The sequence below is a fragment of the Dermochelys coriacea genome, chromosome 26 (assembly GCF_009764565.3).
Source record: "Dermochelys coriacea isolate rDerCor1 chromosome 26, rDerCor1.pri.v4, whole genome shotgun sequence".
NCBI lineage: Eukaryota > Metazoa > Chordata > Testudines > Dermochelyidae > Dermochelys > Dermochelys coriacea.
The window spans coordinates 12837855-12861715 of NC_050093.1; the positions used below are offsets into that span (position 1 = coordinate 12837855).

At 43.6% G+C, this 23861-nt stretch overlaps 1 protein-coding gene across 9 annotated transcripts in view; it reads left to right on the top strand.

The window, feature by feature from the left end:
- SLC4A5 (solute carrier family 4 member 5) overlaps nucleotides 1–23861 on the top strand; it is a 126299-nt gene that overhangs the window by 54367 nt on the left and 48071 nt on the right. For 6 of the 9 annotated variants that reach the window (XM_043503200.1, XM_038384613.2, XM_038384608.2 and 3 more), the window contains 3 exons: nucleotides 2486–2581; nucleotides 6690–6748; nucleotides 19204–19361. In XM_043503200.1, the coding sequence (XP_043359135.1) occupies nucleotides 2486–2581; nucleotides 6690–6748; nucleotides 19204–19361 (313 nt within the window). The remainder of the gene's footprint in view (nucleotides 1–2485; nucleotides 2582–6689; nucleotides 6749–19203; nucleotides 19362–23861) is intronic. The other 3 variants (XM_043503194.1, XM_043503196.1, XM_043503198.1) reach the window with 1 other exon arrangement.

The following is a 23861-nucleotide window of genomic DNA, read 5'->3' on the forward strand; positions in this document are numbered from 1 at the left end:
CCGCTGGGTTGCTCGCTCTGCAGAGCGAACCCAGTCTGTTTTGAGATTGTTTCCTGTTTTTAGCCATTTTAAAGGGGGATTTCTCTGTTTCCAGTCTAGGATATTAACTTGGGTTCAAATGGGAGGCACTTTGGTATCTTGGCTGTAATGACCTTAAGTTGTCCACTCTCTAGACTAACCTAAAGGCCAAACTTAAGGTTTATCTCTGATAGCCTGCTCTCCCGGCATGCATACTTCCATTGACTTCAGCGAGACATCCATGCCTCTAGGGAGAGCAGCGTAGCAGAACTGAGATTCACCCAACAGCTCAGAGCAGAACTTTGCTCATAATTTAGTGATTTCTAGCCTTGGTGGTTTTGGCTGTGGTTATTACTCCTCATCAATGTTTACACTGTGGGTCTTTTTCCATTTAGGAGGAATAAGTCTTTGGAATGAATATTCACAACATATAGGAAAATACAGGGGCAGATTGTTTACCCACAAAGGAAGTTTTGCCATTCACTTCAGTGGGTGCTGCATTGGGCCCATTATTAAATTGAAGGGAAGATTGTTATTGCTGCTTTTCTAGCTGCTATTCTTCTTGTTGCTTCAAGCCTATCAGTCATAAGTAGAGCTGGTCAAAAAAAAATTTTGACAGAACAGTTTTCCATTGAAAAATGCCATTTAATCTAAATGTTTCATGGGAATGCATCGATTTCAACAACATTTTCAATGGGAAAAACTAAAAATGCTTTATATTGACAATGTCAAAAACATTTTGAATCAAAGTTCAGTTTTGTTTAGACTTTTATAGTCTATTAAAATATAGTTTTTAATATATTGTGTGTAGATTATTATGTATATGTTATAGTTAACAGTTAATATAATGTAAAAAGGCAAATGGTTTTTGATACTGGCAAGATTTTTTGAAATTCTTATTTTGAGGACATTTTTGGGGATTTTTCAGAATGTTGGGATTTCCTGGTGGAATGCAGATTCCGGTTCCTGACCAGCTCTAGTGAGGAGTTTTCTATCACAAGACAAGATCCCGCCCTGGCAGCAGCATTGAATTAACATTGGGGAGGTGCTGGGTTTCCGTAAATGCTTGCAATGCAGCTCTACCCTGAACAGTGTCTGTGTTGAAAACGGCCCCTTCTTAATCAAAAGATCTATTCTCTGGGTCTCATGCTGATCTCATTTACACCAGTGTAAATCAGGAGTGGCTCCAGTAAAGTGAATGGATTACACCCACTATTAAGCACGAGCAGAATCAGGCCCTTTTTTGTGTATTCCCAGCACTGGCAGGTTGCCCAAGGACTTTGCTTGCTTGCTCTCCAGAGATGGTTAACAGGTGTAATTGCTACAAGGTACCACATGGCACTTCCTATGCAAGCCTACTGCATTTTTGAGGTAAAAAGGATTTCAGAGAAATCATATTAAAAACAATAAAGGAACTTGCACGCTTCTAATAAGCTTATCAAGCATCACCCGCACCCACTCATGGATGCTGGCAAGAGTTGTCCTTCAACCCACGGGGATTCCTTTGTGGTCACAAGTTCAGCACAGCTTCAGCTCTGAACAAGCTCCCAGGTTTATGTGTCCTCAGGAGGCTCAGTCCTTTCAACCCTACCCTAGGGATTGGGGCCCTCCGTGGGTCGGAGGTCTGGACCATCCACTGAATCATGCAGAAGGCTATTTATCCAAACCCCGTTTTTGTCTCTTGGTCCCTGCTGGAGACTCCAGTTTGAATTCATATAAGCCAGGGGGTGGCTTTAAAGGATTGATAACAGAGGAAGTTCATTAGCATCCTCCCCTTCCCTACTAGAGAAAGTACATACAGTGCCACAATAACACACCATTTTTAATACAGTGTGCCCCGAAGGTATTAGTCCTAATTCGATGAGGTTTAATTTAATTTAACAAAGTTTATCTTAATTCCAGAATGGTTCTTCAGGATAAGATCAGTCTGTCACACACCATGCCAAGTTCCATTGTCTTGCTCAGTTTCTTGCCTCAATTATAACCACGGTATCTGAGCATGAGGGCCAGTTGTAAGTAGTAGAGCTTGTATTCACACTGTGTGATGTTCATCCTTGTGCAGAGACTGTGCACCAGTCAAATGCCACTTCAGGACTCAAAATAGGGCTTAAATGGGACTAAGGTAGTGGCGTAAGCCTTGTATTGGCCCTCTGCACAGCAAGGAAAATATTAAAAATACCCTGTCAGAAGTAAAGCCGTTCCTTCCTAACGGAAAAGTTACTTTGCCTGAACCAAAAGTGGAAAATGCTGCTGAATTCATTGTCAAACTTGCAGAATATCAAGAGGTGTGTGAAATCTATCCAAGTTGAGCACTGGACAATTAATTTTCACTCCTTGCCACCCGAGTTTCAATACCTGAAAATGACAAGCTGTATTTATTGATGGTCACACGTGATCCGAGCTGGCAGCATTTGCTGGCAGCCTCATTATGTACATGTATGTGATCTAAATGCTCTCTCCCTCTCAGATCGCAGTCCTGTCCGGAGCCCAGCAGCAGGGGCCAGCTTCCACCGCTCCACTGAAGATCTTAGAATGAGACAGAACGCAAATTATGGACGTTTACGTAAGTTGAACAACAGCTACTTACTTGTTTAGCGAGGTAGCAGTGTCTAGCAGAACAAACACCTGGTTGAGAGTCTGTAATCCTGAGTTCTAATCCTGGTTATTTGAATGATTTACATTTGGCAAAGCTCGTAATCTCTTTGGGCCTCGGTTGTAAACAACTATTTCCTAGAGTGAGAAAGCGAGAAAGGTCAACTTGAAAATCACTTTTCCATCTGCAAATGTTGATTGAAGTAAACTCTAAAATTATTATGATTGAAAGACCTTAGAGAAAGATGGATGCCACTTTATCCCATGGTGATTGTAGTTACAGTGCACTTACGTTGCAATTGCAGCATAGTTACACTGTGGCTATGGTTTTCAATAACGTATTACAAGTAATTCAGATAACCGGAAGGGGAACTGCATTACAGGCTCCCTTATGGTTACACCTCTGGGTGTTCATTTTATTGCATTGCTTTTTGGAGCCCAGGTGTGTTTAGCTACATTTCAATTACACTGCAATTATCCTCAGCCTTCTAGTTCTCCTTCCATTTTTATGCATTGGTGGCAATTCTAGGTATCAAAAAGGATAACTACAGGGTATTGCCAGGTAGAACTTATTGCAAAGTGTCAGCTGAAAATTAAAGGTTTTTTAAATTACAAATAATCGCTTTGCAACAAGCCCTGTGCAAGGAGCAGCACATAGTTACACTGCTTCAGGATCCACGTTGTGACTTCGTCACAAACTGTGACAGCTGGATAGTTGGCACAGATAACTTCCCCCTCTGTACCTTACAACTCCTTATCCCGCCGCATAGGGGTGCAGAACAAGTGACAATCTCACCCTGAGATGAATATCTGGAGAGGGGGGGAATGTTTGTGTTTTTCAGCGTGCTCCGATGACGATAGTGGGTGTTGTTCACGTTGAAATTTAATTACACCAAGGTGAAGCCTGAAGGGCTGGATTCACAAAGGCACTTAGGCATGGTGATGCTGAGCATTGCCAGGCCTAATATTTAGGCACCTAGAAAATCACTGCGAATCACAAAACCTGAGTTAGGTGGCCTGGCACCCTGTACAGTTATTGGGGAGAGGCAGGTGCCTCAGAATGGGGTTCACAAAAGCCAGCATGTTGGAGGCCAGGTGCCAGTTAAGTTAGCCAATGGGAGATGCCAAGGATGCAAGAAGCCAGGGTGTGGGGTGGGCTGGGGAAGGTGGATCATTAACAGCAGAGAGACTGTGGGTCTCATCTCCCAGGTAAGTGCTGCAGCCACTAGGCTACTGAGTTATTCTCATCCTTGCACTCTCTGGCCCAATTACTCTTAATTATTTATTCACAGTGGAACCATTTTGATGGGAGACACTGAGGCAGCCCCACATCAGAATATCCCATAGCTCAGTGGTTAGGACACTCTCCCCTGAGAGATGACCGCTCCCACTTCAAGTGGAGGGGGGACTTGAACCAGAGGTCTGCCACATCCCAAGTCAGCAGCCTCACCATGGGGCTAAGACACAAGGGGAGAGGCTCTCCTCCCCTGTTTTGTGTGAGCTCGGTAGGCGTATTCAGGGCTCGCCTCCCAGGTGGGGGCCAACGGGTGATTTAGGCGGAGGAACACCTCTTCCGCTGGTTTGTTCATCGCACTGAGGCTCAGGTGTCTGGATGCGTAGCGTGAGGCTGCAGACCTCAGATACACAGGCACCCAGGGAACTTTTCCTGCAAACATTTAGCTACCTACCAGGCAGCTGAACAGGGCTTTTGTGAATCCCGGGGGCGGGGGGATGGTTGTGAGATTAAGGTGCCTGAAGTGGCCGTTCGGTGCCTAAATTCTTGTGTGAATCTCACCCCAAGTGTTTGTCGTGGCCGGGGTGTTGGCCGACACACTGGGGATGGAATCGGGGACCTCCAGATGATAAAGCGTGAGCTGCTACAGGATCCCTTTCTGGTGGCTGTATCAACTCCTATCCTCTGTGGATCACCGTAGCGGGGGACTTGATACGCACGTTCACCAGTGGGTTACGCTTCGTCAGGGAAAGCGTTGTTGAGAGGGGTGAGAAATGAGTAAAAACAGAGTAAGAACCTTAGGATTTGGCCATTGATTTGCACCACAACCCTCCGGCAGGTGAATACTCCTGTTATGGATGATGGTGGAGGGACCCATGAGATATAAAGCTTTGAAGAGAATCGCAAGACGATAGAACAAGAAAACAACCAAAATGCATAGAATAACTGTCATAATTTTGTTAAACTGCTTCAGCCCTGGTCTATGTTTAAAATTTAGATCGACCTAGCTGTGTCGTGGTCGAGTGTGGAAAAATTCACACCGCTGTGTGCATAGCTAGGTTGACCTAACCCCTGATTCTTCCATCAACTTAGCTACCACCACTTGAGGAGGTGGATTAACTACATAGATGGTTAAAAACGCTTCTGTTGATGTAGGAAGCGTCCTCAGTACTGCAGTAGACATGCCCTCTTGCTCCCATTAGCAATCCCACCATCTTAAAAATGGTAGCTTCAATGAATTGGAGAATTTCATCTGGAAGCTAGCGGCCAGCTCTAGAACTTGCTTAGCTCTGAACTGGTTCTTCTAGTCTGTCTAAGCTGTTCTGTTCAAGCAGTAGGATTTGATTAATTATTATTTTTTTAAATCATTTGGTTCCAAGATCATAATAGGAAGTAATTAAAGGGAGCCTGACAACTTTAAGCTCGCACTTGTTGTTACTGTAGCTTCTATGTGTTTCATCTGAGATCAGGGCAGCATTGTGCTAGGTGCTGTGTATATATACATAGTAAAAGACAGTCCCTGCCCCAAAGAGCTTACAGTCTGAATGCATGAGACAGACAAATAGTGGAAGAGAAGAATTATTATTGTCCAGATGGGGAATCATGGCACAAGGACACTAAGGGCCAGATTTAAAAAGAGTGTTAGCTGCCTATCTCCCTTTTAAAGTTCTGGTCCTAAATTGGTGGGCCATGGTCATGCAAGAACTCTGTAGGAAAACTGGGGCTTGAACCTAGATCTCCTGAGTCCCTGTTCACCAGGCCAGCTGTCTGAAAATGTTCTACAGGCTGTTTTTACAAGTCACATTTAAAATTACTGTAACTAAAAGAAATTAGGGAAGGGGAATTGTTTTTGGGGTTTTTTTTTTCAGATTGCTTTCTTTGAATATTCAGCAGCACTGTGTTTCAGTTTGGGTCAATTTCATTCTTCACTCTGTATTTTCTGGCAGTTGGCTTCCCCTTTTGGGTTCTGAAGAAAAATATATTTTGAAAAATAGGAAATTCTAAAACCACAAAAAATTGAGGAGGAGAAACTCGGAGTGGGTTGTTGCTTAAAATCAAAACACTGTCATAAATGAGTTTAAATTTATATAGCCCTTAAAAAGAAGGGCGGGGGGAAGCTTTCAGTAACAGAACTAATCCCTTTGCCTTCTCTTTATTACTAGGCATTCGTGGCATATATCATCTTGATTTTTGCTGCATGTTTCCTGGAATTTGATAGCTTGGTTATACTTTGAGAGATGAGTGGCTTGTCACCCCCCAAACTGTGTGCAGAGCTTTCGTTAACCATCCACTGATTTTACATATATGAATTCTCCTGGAACTGCAGCTTCGCACAGACCTTGAGAAAGTCCTGATGGGAAAAGATGGAAGCTGGGGCAATGGGTCACAGGGAGAGGGGAAAGGGACCCCAAAAATGGAGCAAAATTCTGCCCCAAAGATCCATCCATGCCATACCCATGAACTCAGCGGGAGTTGTAAATGCAAATGTGAGGGCCAAATTTGGCCCATGCAGTGTAAGAGATAAGTGTCAACACGTGGCCAGAATCTGATCTTAGTTACACTAGTATAAATCCAGTGAACTCCACAAGGGTAACTCTGTTCTGATCACATTTATGCCATGTTAAATCTGTAGTTAGTCCAGCTGAGCCACACCAGATTTATCTTGTTGTAAATGGGACCAGAATCTGGCCTACCATAGAAATGAACTGCGCTAGAGGCATTCTCCTTTTCAGCAGCTTGTCACTCACACAGGTGAAGGGCACAATATGGGCCTGTGAATCTGTACGTAGAAGGTTTGTGGCCTCTAAACTTTTCTTACCGTATCTTTCCCTTGTGCTTTCTTTAGGCCATGCGCAAAGCAGAAGCATGAATGACATAACAGATACTCCAAGCACAGATCAGGTAGTAAGTTCTAAAAGCCTTTTGTGGACCAAGGTTTTCTGTGTATCATAATGACCGACGGCCTCCCATTACAAGAGGGGAGAAAAACGTATATCAGCTCTTATACTCTCATCCATAAACCGTAAATATGAGCAGCCTCAAAGCTGATTGTGTTCACGCAGGACAGATGCAAATATACGTACCTCCTATGTTTAGCAGCATTCTCTGTCTAATTTTAATCCACACTCTGCGTCTGTGATGCCCTGTCCCCGGCCAATCAGGACCAAATTGTTACATACATTCCAATTTATCTACCTCTTGGTAAGACTCACAGAATACTTAGTCCAGTATTCTATTCCCAGCTAATACAAGATGCTTTAGAGGAAGCAGCAAAAAAATCTTTGTGGTGGATGTTTACGGAGTAACCTGTCCCTAGAAGATGATTCTTCCTATTCCCTGTCACTTAGTGGTTGATTTATGCCCCGACGATGGTAAAATCACATCCCTTATGGATTTTCATTCCTAATAGGATGTTCTCATCCCGACATAAATGTCTAATCCTTTTATTAATCTTACCAAATTCTTGGGCTCAGTGAGCCAAGCAGACACCCAATGAAAGTTAAAGGCAGCAAATTTAGAAGTGTTTAAAAGGAAATTCTTCTCTACACAATTTAGAATTACCTTGTGGAACTCATTGCCACAATACGTAATTGAGGCCAACAGTTTGGTAGAATTCTGAAGAGGATTAGACATTTATATGGATAATGAGAACTTCACAATTACAGTAGATAGGATTTTTTTTTTTTAAAGAGTGATCTGAATCTTGCCAAGGAATTGTCTCAAGAATACCTGGCAACAGTGAGTTCTGCAAGTTAGTTTATATACTGAATACACATTCATGTGTTGTCATACTCGTGTCACGGGTATGGTGCATGGTTTGGAGGTAACTTGAGTTTCCATACTACATGTTGCTTCCTTTGGAGTAATTTATTATTATTATTATTCATTTGTATTCATAGCACCTAAAGACTCTGATCGGACTTTGTGCTAATCATGGTACAAACAAATAATAAAAAAGATGGTCACTGCCTTGAAGAGCGTAGAATTTAAGTATACGACAGGCAGATATAATAAACGGATAGGGGATGGAGGGAAGACAAGGAGCCAGTGTGATAAGCATCGATCACACCAGCTACAGAGCCATTTTAAAATGTTTAAACATTGTTTAAAAATCAAAAACACTTCCCTGCTCTGTACTTCAGTTTTAATATCACTGACCTGTCTCCCTGGCACTTAGTTAATATCTGTTGAAGCCCTTTGAGATCCTCAGATAAAACTTGGACTGCAGTGTGAGCCAGGGTGAGGACCATGTGTCCTTCTGATTGATCCTCTGGGAATAGAAAGGAGTTGTATCCATGACATGGATTGTACTGAGGGTTGATGTGTCAAAGGGCTTCTCTGTGTTCATCAATAACATGAGACTCACATGGGCCTCTTGTGTTGGAATGGAAATGCACAGACTTCTAATTAATGCATGTAATACATGTATTGGTCTCTGGTAACTCAGATGACATCAGCCCTGAAAATAATACCAGTGCCAGATTCAGGGCAGCAGGAAAAAGCAGGTTGGGGTATGAAAACACAGCAGAAATACTTTTGTAGAGAGGATTCTAGAGTCTTGGGATGAGGAGAAAAGCTCTTGAAAGCTTTGGGAGAAAGAGAGCAAGGAATATCTAAATAAGAGGAAGCAGGGTGTGGGTGGGAAGGATAGATAGGGTTGTAAAGAGGTGGGGTTGTTTGTGGAATATAATAGAGATGAAGACAAAATGGAATATTTAGGTTTCAGAGTAGCAGCCGTGTTAGTCTGTATTCGCAAAAAGAAAAGGAGTACTTGTGGCACCTTAGAGACTAACAAATTTATTAGAGCATAAGCTTTCGTGAGCTACAGCTCACTTCATCGGATGCATCCGATGAAGTGAGCTGTAGCTCACGAAAGCTTATGCTCTAATAAATTTGTTAGTCTCTAAGGTGCCACAAGTACTCCTTTTCTTTTTGGAATATTTAGGTATATCACTAGTCTAGGGATGAAAAAGCAGGAGATCATGAGGATATAAAAACTTAGACGGTCATGTTTTTCCATACACAAAGAACAACCCATCAGCCTGACTTTTATTTGGATTGAGTGAAAGCAACAAGAAAGAACAAAAATCATGTCTCCAGGTGAGAGCACAGTGTGTATGCCTCTTCTGTAATATTCTGCATCAGTATAACCATGCTTCTTCCATATGGTATGGAATGCTATCAGGCTAGCTCTCCTTTTCACCATTCCTATGTTTAAATGCAGGTGAAATCCCCATTAAGGGAGGATTAAATGTGGTGTGCAAAGCATAAAAATGACTCTAACACAAAGGCAATCTAACAAAACATGGATACTGCTCTCATCTTCTCTCTGTGTCCAGGTCTGGCTGGTATGTTCCAGTTTTGTTAATTAGAAATCTGTGCTGCTTCACCCAGTCAATAACTCCCATTCTCATGTGAGACTACCATGGGCTTTTTTTTTTTTCCTGCCCTTCCATCCATCACATTGAAATCCTTTAACTTACTAAAGCTCAATGTGATCCTGAACATGACCTCAAAGCATCATCTTCCACCTCCATCGTCTCCCACTATCAGGAAGGGACACTCTGTTCCAACCTCAGATTTGTCTGTGCCTCGTCACAATTTCATTGACCTGCACAGATCTGGGATTAGGCTTAAATAAGTCACAGGGACACTAGTGAAGGCCGAGACTCTGTTTCAGAGAGGGAGTGTATTGAGTGGTTAGAGCAACATATTGACAGTCAGGACTCTTGACTTCTATTCTCAATTGTAGAAATGATGCTTGTCGGTTAAAGTAGGTCACTAGGAGTCAGAACTGCTGTCCTCTTTTCCCAGTTATTGGAGAGATTGTCCAGTGGTTAGAGCACAGCTCTAGGAATCAGGAACACTGGCTTCTATCCCTAGCTATGCAAAGGAGTGTTACGTAGAAGTGAAAATAGGCACTGACCATTGGGACTCCTGGGTTCTTTTCCTGACTTTGCCACTGATTCGACAAGTCACTTAATCCCTGGGTGCACAGTTCAGCCATCTGCCAAGTGGGTAAAATATTCCACGGGGTTGTTGTAAGATTTAATATTTGAGGACATGTTTAAAATCCTCAGATTGTATTAGTGCAGCGTATTCTTACCTGTGGAATATGGCTACTCACCTGTCATTTAATCGTTTGCTTCACATCATCCTGAACTGCCATTTCTAGAAGTAAGTATATTGGATAGATCTTCTGAACAACAAAAATGCTAATGACCCCTTTTCTTTTTAATGGAGCAAATGGTACTGCTGGGACAAAAAGCTACATACAAATATAGGCACAGTAGTTTTAACCATGTCGGGCCGTGAATGCTAACTTCTTGGAGATTGGAATCCCATATCTGAGACACTGGTATAGGCACCTCCAGAAATGACCGCTCAGGATGACCTGAAACAAAAGGAAAAATGACAAGTGAGTAGCAGGTAAGAATGCTACTTTTCCCTAATACAGCAATTCTAAACTGAGGATTTCAAACATACTACAGTGATGTGTGTAGCATTTCAGCACTTCAGCAGGATGTTTGCCAGTTGGTTCCAAAAATTAATTTAGTAGCCATGCTCTTTATCTGTGAAGCAGTATATTTTTTTTCAAAATGTTATAATAATCTGTTTGTGGAATTTTTGAGTTACAAGTTGTATTTTAAAAAAAGTAAGTTTGTCAGTATGGGGGAGAGGAGTTTATAGAGTTGGTTTGTTCATATAGTCATGATATGCTATGACTTCATAGCAGCATTTATTATTCAGTGGGAATTCTGTCATTGCTCTAATATTGAAGCCTGTGCTGTTGTCACAGCTGCTATTGTTCTGTCACGTAAAGGAGCTCTGGAATTTTTCATTTCCTTGAACAATGTGTTTAAGCACCTATATAATCAGAGATCAAATGGTTGTAGATTATTACTGGATTTTCCTCCTTCCCTGGTTTTTGAAAGATTGAATCCTGAGCTATTTAATCAGTCCAAATTCCCACTGGCTGAATGACCAGGGTTCTGGTCCTACCTCCTCCGTGTGAGCACATACGTATACAAGTGTATACTTTTGGTACAGCATAGTTATTGTTAATGGAAGCAAGTGATTTGATACAAAGTAGTGACTTGAACTCTTGTATAGATAGGATGACTGGGACATGCTTCACCTGACATGGGGAGTGTGTGACACACCATGCCTGCTTGTTCAGGCTGGATCCACTGAGAGGATAAAAGCTTACGACTGCTACCAGCTGAAGGATTGAATATGGACTGCAGGGTTTGGCTCACAATGTGTATTTTTAATGTACTCTGATTCCATACCATCGCTTTAAAACTTTGGCTTTTGATACTGAGGAGTGGGGAGGAGCCAGTACTTAAATACTTGTGAGGCGCAGATATTTGCTCTTGACAAAGATGATGACCCACTGAAGCATCCTGGGAAGCTGTTCATGAAGTTGGCATTGTTCGTTTTAAATCCATTCTAGATTTATTTCCATTCCTGGCACAGGATAAGAAAGCATGCAGTTGACTTTAATCTGATGTTCATTTTGGGGCTTGCAGCTAAACAATTGCTGTTAGGATGAGCTGCACCTTAAGAAAGTATAGTTTGAACGTTTTGTCATATGGGTACCCTTCCAGATATATTTTATTTGATTGTCCTCTCAGACTTCTAGCTCTCATCTTAAAATTCCCTCCTGCCTATAAGGTGTATTCTATTGTATTACACTGAGTTCCTGTTCTGCCATAATTACCAGAGAACTGGCAAGACTCAACATTGACACTGCAGCTCTTAGTGAGACCCGCCAGGCCGATGAGGGCCAATTAAAAGAGGATGGAGGTGGTGTACCTTCTTTTGGAAAGCAAAGCCACCTGAAGAGAGAGAGACATTCAGGGGATTGGCTTTGCCATCAAAAATAAGATCGCCAGTCAGCTTTTGGAGCTTCCCGTGGGGATCACTGAGCAGCGTCTCATGACTCTTTGGCTCAAGCTTAGCAACAACCAATATGCCACGGTCATCAGCTCATACGCCCCAGCACTCGATAATGAGGAAGACAATAAGGAGAAGTTTTATAGCACACTCAATGCAGTCCTCACAGCCACTTCTAAGGCAGAACAAACTCGACCTCCTGGGAGATTTCAGTGCCAGAGTTGGATGGGATTCCCAAAGGAGAGGCACAATAGACAAAGAATGGGTGGGAAATGTAAACTCCAATGATATTCTCCTCAAGAGCAAATGTGTGGAGCATGACCTGCTCATCACAAATACTGTCTTTAGGCAGAGTAACAAATTTAAGACCACCTGGAAACATCCTCAGACCAAACATTGGCACCTCCTTGACGATGTTATAGTCGGAGCCCGAGACTTTTCCGACTTCCATGTAACACGAGCTATGAGAGATACCGATCACTGTTGGACAGACCATTGATTAGTAAGATCAGTCATGTACCTGCAGCTCGCTCCACCACACTGCAAACACCCAAAGATTAAGCGAAAGTGATACAATGTCAAAGCACTTCAAGATCAAGCCAGCTGCAAGACGTTCCAGCAACATCTGTCGGAGAAACTCTCTAACCTTCCTGACAACAACATTGACGTTCAAGAGCACTGGGATCAATTTAAAAACACCATTCACCATGCATGTGCTGAAACCATAGGGTATTCCACTCATTGGCACCAAGACTGATTTGACAAAAACTGAGGAAATCCTAGCATTAATTCAACAGAAAAGAAATGCATGTAAGTGGCAAAATGATTCCTCTAACCAACAAAAACATGAGGCCGATCACCTGCTTAAAGCCAAAGTCCAAAGGAGGCTATGTGACCTCAAAAACAAGTAGTGGCAAGTGAAGGCCTCTGAGATCCAGGGTTTCGTAGACCAGGATAATATGTCAGGGGCACTACACAGAGAACCAAGGAGAACAAACCATCATTCTACTGAGGAATTCAAATCACTTTGCAAACTGTGGTGAATTTACAGTGAACACTGTAAAATAGAAGAGTATTATCATCATTTTCCAGCCAGGGAAATTGAGTCACACAGAGATATTAAGAGACACGTCCAAGCTCTCACAAATTGGTGTGAGTGCTGGTATTATTGAATCCTGATCTCCTGACTCCCTCTCCTGTGCTTTAGCTATTGGACGAGGCTTCCTCTCCTAAAGTTTATTTAATGGAGGTACATTGTAGGGTCTAAAAAAGAAAAGGAGTACTTGTGGCACCTTAGAAACTAACAAATTTATTAGAGCATAAGTTTTTGTGAGCTACAGCTCACTTCATCGGCTGCATTTGGTGGAAAAAACAGAGAGGAAGATAGATAGATAGATATATCTATACACACAGAGAGAGAGAGAGAGAGAACATAAACCCATTGTTTCATCATACACACTGTAAGGAGAGTGATCACTTAAGATGAGCCATCACCAGCAGCAGGGGAGGGAAAGGAGGAAAACCTTTCATGGTGACAGGCAAGGTAGGCTATTTCCAGCAGTTAACAAGAATATCAGAGGAACAGTGGGGGTGGGGTGGGGGAGAAATAACAACATGGGGAAATAGTTTTACTTTGTGTAATGACTCATCATTTCATTACACAAAGTAAAACTATTTCCCCATGTTGTTATTTCTCCCCCCCCCCACCCCCCACTGTTCCTCAGATATTCTTGTTAACTGCTGGAAATAGCCTACCTTGCCTGTCACCATGAAAGGTTTTCCTACTCCCCCCCCCACACCCCGCTGCTGGTGATGGCTCATCTTAAGTGATCACTCTCCTTACAGTGTGTATGATAAACCCATTGTTTCATGTTCTGTGTGTGTGTGTGTGTGTGTGTGTGTGTGTGTGTATATATATCAATCTCCCCACTGTTTTTTCCACCAAATGCATCCGGTGAAGTGAGCTGTAGCTCACGAAAGCTTATGCTCTAATAAATTTGTTAGTCTCTAAGGTGCCACAAGTTCTCCTTTTCTTTTTGAGAATACAGACTAACATGGCTGCTACTCTGAAACCTGTCATTATGTAGGGTCACAGTTTACCGTACTGAGCCATATCCTGAGCTCCCTACTCAGTTTTCATACCTCCAGCAAAACTTCCATTTACTTTAAACAAGCTTTTTGACTAACAGTTTCAGGAGTTGGCCTATTACAATAAAAAGAGAAGACCCGATTTTCATTTCGTCCTGCCCATCATACACTTTTGTAACTGCATTGACTTCAGTGGAATGACTGCTCAGTGATGCCACATTTGAATCGGCCCTAGAGAGTTTGCACAACTTCTTTTAATGGACACACACATCTGATTAGCAAACAAAACAGGGACGGTCTAGATAATACTTAGTCTTGCCATGAGTGCAGGAACTGAACTAGATGACCTCTCGAGATCCCTTCCAGTCCTAGGATTCGATGAAAAAACTGCATTCATTAACAGTTAAGGTTGAGGCAGGACACAATTCATCCATGCAAAAGCATGAAAGCATGGAAATAAAAAGTTAAGGGGAAAGACTCGTGCAGTCCCTTCCACCTTTATATTGCCTGGAATGGTCTTGGAAATGAAGGTCTTGGGCAGTGAATACCATCTTCAGCAAATACCAAAAAGCAGTGCATATGCTGGCTTCATTAAGCTTGCACTCTAATGCAAAACCTTACCAGTGACGTCTTATTCTTTTCTATCCAGCACATGTGATGCTATTTAACATTTTTATCAATGGCCTGGAAGAAAACACAAAGTTGTCACTGATAAAGTTTTCAGATGACCCAAGAATTGGGGACGTGGTAAATAATGAAAAGAACAAGTCACTGTTGCAGAGCAATCTGGCTTGCTTGGTAAACTGGGGACAAGCAAACAGTATGTTTGTTTGTTTTAATACAGCTAAATGTAAATATATGCATGGATGAACCCAGAATGCAGGATTGGGGACTCTATCCTGGGAAGCAGTGACTCTGGAAAAGATTTGGGGGTCATGGTGGATAATCAGCCAAACATGAGCTCCCCAGTGTGATACAGTGACCAAAAGAGCTAATAGGATCCTGGGGTGCATAAACAGGGAAATCTCGAGTAGGAGCAGCAAGGTTATTTTCCCTCTATATATGGTACTGATGCAACCATCACTGGAATATTGTGTCCAGTTCTGGTGCCCACAATTCAAGAATGTTGATAAGTTGGAGAGGGGTCAGAAAAGAGCCACAAGAATGATTAAGGATTAGAAAACTTGCGTTATAATGGTAGACTCAAAAAGCTCAATCTATTTAGCTTAGCAAAGAGAAGGTTAAGAGGTAATTTGATTACAGTCTATATATATATCTTCATGGAAAACAAATATTTTAACAATGGGCTCTTCACTCTAGCAGAGAGAGGTCTAACATGATCCAATGTCTGGAAGTGGAAGCTAGACAAATTCAGATCAGAAATAAGGCGTACATTTTTTAACAGTGAGAGTAATTGTTCCAGTGGTTAATCTACCAGGGGTTGTGGTAGATTCTCCATGAATGACAATTTTTCAATCAAGATGGATGTTTTTCTAAAAGCTCTGCTCTAGGAGTTATTGTGGGGCAAGTTTCTGGCCTGTCATATAGGAGGTCAGACTAGATGATCATCGTGGTACTTCCTGGCCTTGGAATCTGTAAATCTGACTCATATTTCCCAACATTTGGGAAGTCATTCTGCCGTAACACTGCTGAGGTCCTGTGGTTACTAGTTTGCAAGAAATGTAACTTCCCTATTCCACATATTTGCTTCCTGTGCATACAAGCCAGCTCTGCTAGCTCTGCTGACACACACAAGATTGTGTGGAGTAATTACAGCCAGAGAGGGGAGAGCTGGATTCTTTTCTGCCTTGTGCATTATCCACTGATTTTTTTCAGACACTTTCTGATGGGCAGAATCTCTGTTACTAGCGTTGATGGGGGAAAGAACAAACTAGATGGATTTGCAGAATCCTGGTGACATTAGACAAACCATCCTTTGGCTTGTACCCTGACCGAATTTGAACTGGCGGCTAACGAGAGAGGATCAGTGTAGAACCCCACAGTGCTATTTTTACAGCTCCGTCCTGCCCCTATTTAAGTCAATAGGAATTCCTCAGTGGCATGTTGCTACTTGGAGTGTAGGGATGGTTAAAAATCCACATGTTCCTGTACTGGAGTAGGAGCTAGGCTGCTTTCAATCCTATCCATGCATCGCTTTGCCTTTTTTTTTTTTTTTTTTCCCCCCTCACATCAAATTAAAGCACAGACCTATGAGCCGGGAGATCTGGGTTTTCTTCCCATCTCTGCCCCACATTTTCCCTGCATGAATTCCTTCACTTCTCCATGCCGTAGTTTTCCCATCTGTACGCAGGCGGTGCACATACTTACCTTTCAGGGTCAGGGTGAAGATCAATGAGTTAATGCTTTGGGCCCTGGAGAAATGCCAGGTACTGTTGTTGTTTACTGGCTATACTCCTGTTTGGTACAGGAGCAATGGGCTTGAGGTGGGGGAAGGTGCCTCATCAAGGAAATCCTGCTCTTTTATTTGCCCTGCACAGTGGGGAACCTCAGATGCAAAACTCCCTCTTGGAGCCCCGTGTATACTGCCATCCAGCAAAGACAGGTTTCAGAATAGCAGCCGTGTTAGTCTGTATTCGCAAAAAGAAAAGGAGTACTTGTGGCACCTTAGAGACTAACAAATTTATTTGAGCATAAGCTTTCGTGAGCTACAGCTCACTTCATTGGATGAAGTGAGCTGTAGCTCACGAAAGCTTATGCTCTAATAAATTTGTTAGTCTCTAAGGTGCCACAAGTACTCCTTTTCATCCAGCAAAGAGGAAGCCATGTCACATTATAATGTCAGCACTCCGCTCTTTGTTCCAGGCTACAAAAGGCAAGCTTGACTTTCAGCATGTGCAATCGGAACTACTCATAGCCCTGGAGTTCCCAAACTTTTTAGTATGGCGGCCCTCCCAACTGCATTTTGTCTTTTTTTTTTTTTTTTAATTATTATTTATTTATTTGATGACCCACCATTACATATATGTATCCTCTGCCTTGGCACCGCAACCCTAATCTCAGTCCGGCTGCAACCTGGCATACAGGATTGCAGCGCCATTCGGGTTTGGCCTGTGACAGAGGGGTGGCCGGGCCAAACCTGAGCAGGTCACAACAGCCGGAGCAGGGAGCTAGGCCCCGCTATGCTGGTTGAGGCAGGCTCCAAAACCCATCCCTCCAGGCTTCCCGTCTGCACCGGGCTGAGAGAAGTGTTTGTTTACCCAGGCCGGGTGCCAGTCATAAATTTGTCCAACCCTGGATGTGGTGACCCATCTGGAACCTTCCCAGGACCCACTGGTGTGTGACTAGGGTGACAAGATAGCAAGTGTAAAAAATCGGGATGGGGTGGGGAGTAATAGGTGCCTATATAAGAAAAAGCCCCCAAAATCGGGACTGTTCCTGTAAAATCAGGACATTTGGTCACCCTATGGGAAAACTCTGTCACAGTCCCTTATTGCTGAGTGCTTAAAGAGATTCCCTCTTAGCTAAGCTGGGGAGGGATCTGTGGATCATGGATGTGGATCTGTGTTCTATCCCCCGCTGTCAGTGTGGCAGAGTGACAACCTGGAAGTCTTGGGTAGCCATGGCTTTGTTATGATAGTGTTGTCGACCTTACACAGGAATTAATTCAGGGAAGTCCTCTGGCTTGTGTTATACAAGCGGTCACATCAGATGATCACAGCAGTCCCTTCTAGCCATGCGATCTATGTGAGATGGAGCTGGAAGAGAGGCTCCCGCAGAGTGGGGGTGCAGCCTTTGTGGTTTAGTCTGATTGAAATAGGTGTAGAGACTCTTTCTGTGATGATCACTTGCTCAGTAATGCATCCAGTGGGCTTCAGGATTGCAGCCTGGATACCAGAATCGCACCCTTTCCAGGGCGCTGATTGGCATTTACATAAATTAATGGAAGCAGAGTGTGTGGACTGTTTGGGAAAAGAATTTACCATGGGAAATATTGCTTAAGAGCTCTCCACAGTCAGACTTTACCAGTGGGTGCTCTTAGTTCAGAGCTGCTGTAATTAAAGCAAATTCCCTGATAAGAAAATCCAAATATTGCAATCAAACTTCAGTGCATCAAGGGTTAACGCTAAGATATGCAAACCATTTTGTTCCAAAGAATGTTGGTTTTTAATTAGCCTATTAGACCCACTACAAAGGGACTTTTAAAGTTTTTCATGAAGCTTAGTGGTCACCCTTAACTCCTGCTCTTGCTTATTCCAAGCTGTATCGGAGGAGTGGCTTTATTATTTTTTTCCCCCCATTTGGATTTAAAAGATTAGAATGGGGGGAGCTTGCTGCCCGGCTCACATGCCTCTCCTCATGCTGGCATATAGATTATAACAACATCCTGCCTGGGTTTGTATTGAACCCTTTTACACTAATAATGAAAAGGCTGCAGGCGACAAAAGACCCAAGGATAAATCTGTGAAATGAGGCCACCGCCTACAATTATCTGCTCCCTTTCCGAAGAAGAGATCTGGGAGAATGAACTACAAAATGGAAGCTCAAGCTACCTATTACGATGAATCCTCCTTCCTTATTACATGTGGGGAGCCGGTGGAAAGACCTGCTCTTTTGTCATACTTGAGTGTGGGTGTTTTGTGGGTCCAATTTGGAGGTGATGTGTAGTGTTGTGTTTATTTAGGCCCTTATTCAGGACAGCACTTCAGCATGTGCTGAACTTGCCTCAATGCGCTCAAGTCCGATTTGAAGCATCTCAGATTTAAGCACTTAAAGGTTAGCACATGCTTATGGGCTGTTCCCAGCGAGGATGGATTTCAATGTTGCCCACTCTGACAATTTTATCATGAGTTTTGTGGTATCTAATGTGTTTCTTGAAGCCCCAGCTCCTGGAGTCAGGGGGATGCATAAGAATCTCCGCTCTCAAAGAGTGTCGACACCATCATAGGTATGTCTCCACTGCAGTTCAGTGGTGTTTTGTGCACATCTAGATCAACGCTAGCTGGGGCATGCCTACCTGAGCTGCAATCAATCAATCCTGATTGCAGCGGAGACGTACCTTGTCACAGTGCAGCATGGGATGTGAAATTTGCCAAGGAGGATTAAGTTACAGAAAACCAAGGCCATTTTACTCCTGATTGAGAAGCATCCACATCAATGTGGGTTTAAAATGCTTTAATTCAGTGCATTGATTTCATATTTTTGATTTGCCTTAACTTAGTAACTCATACCCAAGTGTGACTATATGCTTAGAGGAAAGGGGAAAACTCCAATTTCACAGCAGGAGCTCAGCAGTTTTTAACATCCTAAATGTCAAGCAGAAATAGGTTGTCATGGTGTTGTTTTAAAAAAAGAAAAAAGAAAAGAAAAGGAAGATCTGACCCATCATTGAACTCTTTCTTTTCCCCCAACAGCTAAAAAATAAATTCATAAAGAAGATCCCCAAAGATGCGGAAGCCTCCAATGTCCTGGTGGGAGAAGTGGACTTCCTGGATAAGCCATTTGTGGCATTTGTGAGGCTCATACAGTCCACCATGCTGGGCGGGGTGACGGAAGTTCCCGTCCCCACTAGGTGCGCAGCTGTTTAAACAAACAAAATGTGCTTTTGCAAGAACTGAAGAAAGGTATTGGTGGTTCAGAACTGGGGCTTCAGCTGTAAACTCTCATGTTAACCTGATGCAGTATTGCACACCTTACCTTCCAGATTAGGTGGGACAATATTTTCTTCCCCTGTCTCTGGACAGCTACAGATTCCTAAGAGGTCTAATTAGAGCTGAGTGAATAACAGACTTTTGGATTCGCTAGCCATTTTGAAAAATCAAGGTTAAAAAAAATCGTTGTAGGTCAACCCAAAATGAACCATGTTTAAAAAAATTCCGGCAAACCAGAAAGTAAAAAGTTAAAATAAAATAGTTTTGGGTCAAACATGTTTCATTTGACCTGAAACAAAACATTTTATTTTGATTGCTAGTGTTTTTCAAACCATTTCAACATTTGAAATAGAATTGGAGGAAATTTCAAAGCAAACAGTCATTTCAAATGGAGAGAAGACTTTTTAGTATTTTGGTGGTTTTTTTAGAATTTTGGAGGGGGGTGGGTCCCCCAAACAATTCAACAAAACTGACATGAATTTGCAAAATATTTGTGTTGCCAAATCTGCATTTTTTGACAGAAAATTTTCGGCCAAAAAACGTTGCCCACCTCTAGTAGTATAGCATGTTACCTTCCATGTTAGCTGGGACAACATTTTCTTCCCTTGTCTCAGGAGGCTACTGATTCCTAAGATCGAATGCACTGTTCAAATGGCCCATGTAACTTTCACTAATGATAGTGGGGCAGCCAGGTCCTACATGGACTGGAGAGAGACTAGAGCTTTTATTAACCTATATTTTCTTGCAGCGTTTGATGGCTAATTTCGGAATCGGGACTCCTTGGTTCAGTTCCCAGCTCTGCGACTGACTCGGTGTATGAATCCCCTTTCCTGCTCTGTGCCTTAGTTTCTCCATGTGTAGAATGAGTATAATGATACTGACCTTAAGTACTTTGATATTTACAAATGAAAAGAGCACAGTGGATGAAAGGGGACAGTGCAAAGCGCATGCACCACGTAAATGCTGCTTACACTCTTTAACTAGTGGGCTGCAGATTTCTGGGTCTGCTTCGCTCAGGGGCATAGAATATTCTGCAGGTCCCTTGGTCCACCCCAACTCACCTCCATACATCAGTGCCCAAAAAGATGGAGATGCACGTCTCTGAACTCTAAGCTCCGATGTTGGCTCTCGCTCAGAGGAAGGTTTATCTGGCACATAGCCTTGTGCTGGCCCACAGAACGGGTGAATTTCACTCACTACTAATATTCCAAACTGTGCTTCACTTCAGATTTTCAAGGCAGCTGATTATATAGCTTGTTTACTCACAAAATCATTTCTTCCAATTATCATCTAATTGTTGGTTCTGACGATCAACATGGATTTGCAATTAGGCACCCTCAGTAGAGAGGAACTCAGGAAGTATGTCTGCCAATATTGCATCAGATATATTATTGGGCAAGGGTGAGCAAACTATGGCCTGGGGGCTGCATCCGGCCCTTCAGACATTTTAATCCGGCCCTCGAGCTCCAGCCGGGGAGCGGGGTCCGGGGCTTGCCCTGCTCCAGCCGGGGAGCGGGGTTCGGGGCTTGCCCTGCTCCATGCATGCCAGGTCTCCGCGTGGCTCCCAGAAGCATCAGCGTGTCGCCCCTCCGCCTCCTATGCATAGGGGCAGCTGGGGGCTCTGCACACTGCACCCGCAGCTCCCATTGGCTGGCAACTGTGGCCAGTGGGAGCTGCAGGGGTGGTGCCTGCAGACAGGGCAGCACGCAGAGCCTCCTGGCTGCACCTCTGCATAGGAGCTGAGGGAGGACATGCTGCTGCTTCCGGGAGCTGCTTGAGGTAAACGCTGCCTGGAGCCTGCACCCGTGACCCGCTCCTGCACCCCTGCCCCAGCCCTGATCCCCCTCCCACCCCCTGAGCCCCTTGGTCCCAACTGGAGCACCCTCCTTCACCCCCAACTCCCCAGCCCCACCCCAGAACCCACATCACCAGCTGAAGCCCTCCCCCCCTCCCGCACCGCAACCACCAATTTTGTGAGCATTTGTGGCCCACCATACAATTTCCATACCAAGATGTGGGCCTCGGGCCAAAAAGTTTGCCCACCCCTGTTATAGGGTGTTTAAATGCCTCTTTGGAAAAGTAAGGCTTGGCACTTGGGTTCTGGAGTAACCCGCATAAAACCACATGTTTATATTAGTATATTTGATACAATATTTAGTATTTTATTAGATATTATTCTAAATATTTAAGTACTTTAATCAGTTTATTTTTTAATTTTAACCCAGGGGCCTGTTTGGTGGAGCCAGAGAGGAAGCATTGCCCACTGGTTGGGCACTAGCTTAGGACTTGAGTGACCTGGATTCAGTTCCCTGCTCTATCCCCTATTTCCTGTGTGACCTTGGGCACATCACTTGCCTTACCTGGGTTTTAGTTCTCATCTGTAAAAGTTGAGATAAAAATACTTCCCTCCCTCTCAGCAGTGTTGTGAGGATAAATCCATTAAAGGTCATGAGGCGCTCAGAGACAAGAGTAACGGGGGGCCAGATAAGGACCTAAGATAGTAAGAGTAGCACAAGGTCTGGTCTCCTTATGGTATTTTCACCATTCAGGGACTGATATACCATCAGAAGAGCAGATCACATTTTGGGGGGTCCAGAAGTGCTTCCTTGAGACTTGTAAAAAAAAAAATATTTCCAAAAGCCCCAAATGAAACGAAGGCTAAGGCAAATATTTAGCTCCATGCACATCCCTGCCATGAACTGTAGACATCAATAGGATCTGGCTTGCATTGCCAGGATTTGCTGGGGCTACATAGAGCAACAATAGTAGAATGCTTTGGGGGAAGATGCTCAAAAACTCTCCACGGTGGCCTAACTCTGCTTCTGTTAAAGTCAATGGGAGTTTTAACGTCGTTGCTGGTAGCAGCAAAGTTGGGCCTGCTCTGAGAGCTTTTGAAAAGCTCACCTTTTGGACAGTGATCAAAAATGCTGAGTTGTTCCTGTTCGAATAGGTTGCATCTTCAAACTGCTTTGAGTCCACAGATGCTGGTGCTGTGGGTGCTGCAGCACCCCCTGGCTTGACGTGGTTTCCATCCTATCCAGGGTTTATAGTTTGGTTCAATGGCTCTCAGCACCCCTACTATACAAATTGTTCCAGCCCTCCTGCTCGAGTCTGCAAAACGGTGCTGGGATTCTCATGAGAACAGGATTTCTGGTACTTACAGGTATTAAAGGTTTCCTACATTTCAAGTCACACATCCCAGTGACCAGCCACTATTTGAAGGGGAGGAGACCCTTGTGTAGCTGTAACCACAACCCTGATTACATTATCTGTGGGATTGTACCTGGGCCCTCTGGGTCTACAAGCCTCTCTGGCTTGTAATAAAGGGCCAGATCCATTAACTCTAAGTCAGTAGCAGGCTCATTACGTGTTCTGTACTTTCTAGCCATTAGAAGGGGACATGCTGTGATAGTTTGAGTTGACACACAAAGTCCTATTGAACTTGATGGAGAGACTCCCTGGGGTTGAAGCGGGAGCTGGAGTAGGCCGTATCTGAGAGACCCAACTGGTGAAAATCAAAGGGCCTAATCCTGCATTTCTTGAGCAGCTAAACTGCTTACATAGGAGCCCAGGACTGGAAGGGACATCTTTACTGGGAGGAGTGGTAGATACGCTGGAGGGTAGGGATAGGATACAGAGGGAGCTAGACAAATTGGAGGATTGGTCCAAAAGAAATCTGATGAGGTTCAACAAGGACAAATGCAAAGTCCTGCACTTAGGACGGAAGAATCCCATGCACTGCTACAGACTTGGGACTGAGTGGCTAGGCAGCAGTTCTGCCGAAAAAGACCTAGGGGTTACGGTGGACGAGAACTGGATATGAGTCAGCAGTGTGCCCTTGTTGCCAAGAAGGCTAACAGCATTTTGGGCTGTATAAGTAGGAGCATCGTCAGCAGATCGAGAGACATAATCATTCCCCTCTATTCGGCATTGGTGAGGCCTCATCTGGAGTACTGTGTCCAGTTTTGTGCAGGAGGATGTGGAAAAATTGGAAAGCGTCCAGTGGAGGGCAACAAAAATGATTAGGGGGCTGGAGCACATGACTTACGAGGAGAGGCTGAGGGAACTGGGATTATTTAGTCTGCAGAAGAGAAGAGCGAGGGGGGATTTGATAGCTGCTTTCAACTACCTGAAAGGGGGTTCCAAAAAGGATGGATCTAGACTGTTCTCAGTGGTACCAGATGATAGAACAAGGAGTAATGGTCTCAAGTTGCAGTGGGGGAAGTTTACATTGGATATTAGGAAAAACTTTTTCACTAGGAGGGTGGTGAAGCACTGGAATGCGTTACCTAGGGAGGTGGTGGAATCTCCATCCTTAGAGATTTTAAGGTTGGCCTGGCTGGGATGATTTAGTTGGGGTTGGTCCTGCTTTGAGCAGGGAGTTGGACTAAATGACCTCCTGAGGTCCTTCCAACCCTAAT